The sequence below is a fragment of the Lineus longissimus genome, chromosome 19 (assembly GCF_910592395.1).
Source record: "Lineus longissimus chromosome 19, tnLinLong1.2, whole genome shotgun sequence".
In the NCBI taxonomy this organism is placed as follows: domain Eukaryota; kingdom Metazoa; phylum Nemertea; class Pilidiophora; order Heteronemertea; family Lineidae; genus Lineus; species Lineus longissimus.
Window position 1 is genome coordinate 8,588,192 of NC_088326.1, and position 4,810 is coordinate 8,593,001.

At 43.3% G+C, this 4,810-nt stretch overlaps 1 protein-coding gene across 1 annotated transcript; it reads right to left on the reverse strand.

Moving 5' to 3' along the window:
* Positions 1-343: 343 nt before the first annotated feature.
* Positions 344-4,314, reverse strand: LOC135502792 (uncharacterized protein K02A2.6-like). Its single transcript, XM_064795896.1, has 2 exons — positions 4,247-4,314; positions 344-2,012 (listed from the first exon to the last, which is right to left on the reverse strand). The coding sequence occupies exons 1-2, from the start codon at positions 4,312-4,314 to the stop codon at positions 344-346; spliced, it is 1,737 nt and encodes a 578-aa protein (XP_064651966.1).
* Positions 4,315-4,810: the final 496 nt, after the last annotated feature.

The window sequence follows — 4,810 nt, forward strand, 5'->3', positions numbered from 1 at the left end:
TATAAATGCCACAAACACCACATTCCTCCCTGCTAATCATAAGGTCATTCCAAATAGTCTCATAACTAAACTGAAGGTAATTTAACTAGCAACCTGGTAGCGACTAAACAAACTGCACCTTATTAAAACACTAGGACAAAAACTAGAACAGATGCTCAAACACACGAGCTCAACACCAAACAGTGTCACATATACCACGTAATGGATGTGTCCAAATGTCACAACCTATTACTGTAAAGTGTCTCATGAACCATACATGTAAATAACGCACACACAAGTAATGCTAGAATGTCACTGAACCCACAAGTGCAACAAATGGGCACAGTCCTTCAACAATGTTCAATCAAACGCTCAGGTGGTTTTTTGCACGTTCAGATCTCCTCGGAGCTGGGGCTGGACTGGCAACAGCGGTGTTCTCAGGAACAGGTAATGGAGCGGGTCCCGCAGGAGGTTCCACATGGCCTGGTGCCTGAACTGGAGCCAGACGCTCAGGTTGCACTAGAGGCATGTCTGGCATGAGATCTGGTTCTTCCTGTGCTTCCAATGTAAGTTCTCCACTGCGAAGTAGGTGATCCACGTGTACAAATCTACATCGGCCACCAACCTCCATAATGTACGACTGTGGTCCTTGAATTTTGACCACACGACCTGGGAGCCGTTTCTCCCTTCCATTTCGGAAGTTGCGCACGCGCACAATCTCATTGAGGACAAAAGCCCATGCCTTGACACCACGGTTATCATGATTTTTCACCATCTTGTCCTGTTTTTCTGTCACAGTCTTGTTCAGATCTGGACGTAGTAAGGAGAACCGTGTTCTCAACGGACGTTTGAACACTAACTCAGCCAGGATTACCCCAGTCACAGTATGGGGTGTAGTGCGATATGTCAACAAGAAGTTATCAACGCGCTGCTGAGGGGTACGACGTTGCTCATGTCCTTTCTCCCCCGCCAGGAAATGCTTTTTGAACGCGGTCTTCGCTGACTTCACGATATTCTCCGCTGCTCCGTTTGACTGGGGATGATACGGCGGTACCAACTTGTGCTGAATTCCGTTTCTGCGCATGAAGTCGGCAAATTCATTCGCATTGAACTTGGGCCCGTTATCTAAAACCAAAGTTAAAGGAAGACCTAGGCGCGCAAACCAACTACGAAATGTACAAATAGTTTTCTCAGAAGTAGTGCCCGTTTTCATCAACTCGATCTCTACCCACTTGCTGTATGAAACAATCAGCATGAAGTAATTCACACGCTCAACGAACCCAAAGTCAACATGGACTATCTGCCAAAAGCTGGTTGGATATGGCCATGGAATCAGTGGGGCAGGGGCTGGCTTGTCTTTCATAGCCAGGCAAGCGTCACATGCATTCACCAAAGTCTCAATGTCCTGATCGAGTCCTGGAAACCACAAATACCCACGAGCCATAGCCTTCATCTTAACCACACCCCAGTGCTCATGGTGTAGTTCTGACAACAATCTTTGTCTATACTTAAGAGGTATGACGATGCGCAACCCCCACAAGATGCATCCTTGATCTACAGATAGTTCCTCACGGCGGTTCCAATATGGCTGCAGACTACTGTCAGGTAGTTCTCTCGGCCAGCCATTCAGAACGTACAAGAACACACGCGATAAAACCGGATCGTTCCGGGTTTCTTCAGCTATGTCCCTCGCAGCAACTAGCAGCTCATCTGCCAGACTGAAATAATTCACCTGTCTCTCAACAGCTACACGTGCACCATCCATAGGAAACCTAGACAGCATGTCCGCATTTGCATTCTTGGCTGATCTGCGGTAGTGAATGGTGTAATTGTACGCCATCAAAATCAACGCCCATCGCTGTAAGCGCAACGCTGCAAGTGTGGGCACACCCGTGTGTGGCCCAAAGATCTTGGTCAGTGGCTCATGATCAGTGTAGAGTTCGAACTTCCGTCCGTAGAGATACTTACGGAACTTGGTCACACCATACACGATTCCGAGCGCCTTCTTCTCAATCTGCGCGTACTTTTTCTCACTGTCCGATAGAGAACGTGATGCAAAAGCAATAGGTCTCTCAATCCCATCCTCGTCGCCAATATTATGTACCACTCAACAGATATCTTCTGGGTATAATAACGTATTTATTAGACCATACTCGGGTTTACAAACTGGCTCTCAGCGCCATGCTTACACACTCCATAACGAAATTGTGCAGAACATTATCCGCGACTATCATGACGGTATACAGGGTGTGTCATATAAATACCACAAACACCACACCCAATATTTCAATCCGTCGTATGGACGACTTCTCTTCTCCGTCGTGACCCGATATTCTTCTCTTAATTTGATTTTTGATATGCGAGTTTCTTTTTTCCTCATCCAAGCCTACATGCACATGTACATCTGTATGCATTTATTCCTTCGGTGTGTGATCTCGTGCTGGTGTGGTCACGCTCTGCAGCCGACTCCAGTGTATATTTTTGCCTTTAACTCGATCAATATCGGTTGTATATGGACACGAGACCAGATGCAACCGCCACTCGAGTGACATTTTTATTTCTTTGGCCGGTAGGCAACTTTTTTTTAATGTCACATCGCAGCAAGACCGATATCAGCAGCAAGTCGTTAGGAGTAACTGGATCGGAGCGGTTCCCCGGGCTGTAAGCCAGAGCTCTTGACTGAGTCAAAACCAAGTACAAGACCAAAGGGGGTTCCACAGTGACGTCACACCTTTTTTGCAAAATGGCGGCTCCAACGTAAGACACGTGTTTCACTCGACGTTTTATCGATATGAAATCACATGAACAACCTAAATAAACAATCACGTACTAATACCCCAAAGTGAAATCCACTGTTAGATGATTCAATTTAATAAATTTTCACAACAGTAATGTTAATTTCATAGACTGTGATTAGTTTTCCGACATTTATCACGGTAGATGTTCGCAACTTATCCAAATGTTGACATGGAGTGACCTTCACAATATGCGGTTGTTCTTAATGATATGAACGGAAAAGGGAATTTCCCAACCCTTTCCCCTAAAAATACAAACTACTGAGACAGAAACCACCATAGATCCCCTGAGATCTTCTCGTTTTCATACCTTTTGAGCCCTATGAAGATGACCAATATTTTACCTACATCGGAATGGGTTGTGTACATAGTGTAGTGTAAGTTGCATTAGGCGATCCGATTTACGGCCGCTTGAGAAATTGACAGAACTGCACGTCAATATTAATTTTTACAAAACTGATATCGTCTCCAAGGAGGATACCGCGGTGACGTCACGGCTTTTCCAAGATGGCGCTGCATATTGTAAACAAACTCGATCCACGGCCAAGGGAAAATCAAGTCATCAAAAAAGTTCGATTTTTCACATCAAATCAGAGTTATTAGTACTTTTCTGCTATGAAATAAGTCTTCAGACAATAAGCTATCATTTGAATAATGAAAAGTGCTGTTTTGATGGGGAAAAATAGGGTTTTTAAAACCAAATAGCCGGGCACCGATCTTCCAAAATTAGCGATGGTTTAAAACAGTCTCCCAGATATGGGGCAATCTCTTCATTATCATAATGGGATTTGGAGGCATGTTTACAGATTTTACAAGTTCGAGACCTGTAGGACCTAAAACTCGCATAGATCCCCATAGATCCCCTCTATTTGTCGAGTTAGCGCCCCTGTAAGATCATGCATTTTCGGACACTAGAACGAAATCTTCCTGCGGATATCGCGGTTTCGGTGATGATTTAAGGAGAAATTGACTGTTCTTAGAGTTGTATGGGACAGAAATGAGTTCATACTTCATGAATACATGAATATATTATGATATGGGCGGGCTTCTAAGTCAAAACAATAACAAACTCAACTGCATCTCTACTGTATATTGCGTAGTGCATTGCCTAGTGTATTTCGTAGTGTATTTTAGCGGAGACATTATTTCTGCACTTTGGCCACGCCAAACGTCTTTTTTATTCGTGGAAGTTAATCTGCTCTGTAAATTTTATTTTACACAGGAAGAATCCATACTAGGTATTATTATTTCATGTCTATTGGTGTTTTTGTGTACAGGAGCGCACCAGACAGTGAGACGTAGAGATGTGTTCAGTGCTGCTGCTGTCAGTAGACTGAATCTGATTGGCCATAGCGATCAGTAATATGGGTCGGCATCACGTGATGTGACGTCACCGCGGTATCCTCCTTGTATCGTCTCATAATATTTTGCGACAACTTTTTATTGAATCTGATTGCTTAAGGCTTACATACCTGAAACAATAAACAACCAACAACGTAGATTTTAATCGCTTTGATGTGGACACAAGGGCCGTCACCATCTTTCTGATGGTGGTACGCCACATGCACAGCTATAATATGATTCACGGTCACGTGATGTGACGTCACCGTTGAACCTCCGTGCAATATTAAAAATCATTCATAGAACCAAAATTATTAATCATCACTTCGATTCTATTTAAAATGTACATGTAATGTACGAGTGGAGTTTTATAGTGTTTAGCCCCTTCCCCAATTGATCGATCGAAGCATCAAATTGGCCAATCTGATGTCCGATAATCAGTGTTGTTTGAGAAATAGTTTCCAAAATAAAATATCCGACATCGTAAAGATATCGCAGGGGCCTATGTCAGTGACTATTACAAGAGTTTGTGGTGATATGCCCGTCGGTTAGGCAAAAACCACGCTAAACACAAACACATGTTTCTTGAAGTTTTTAATAAGGATTCAACATTTAAAAGGGAAACATTTCTTTTGGCTACCTGATACAAGCCGCTCGTAGATCGATATGTTTATTCGTAAAATATATCAATCGAT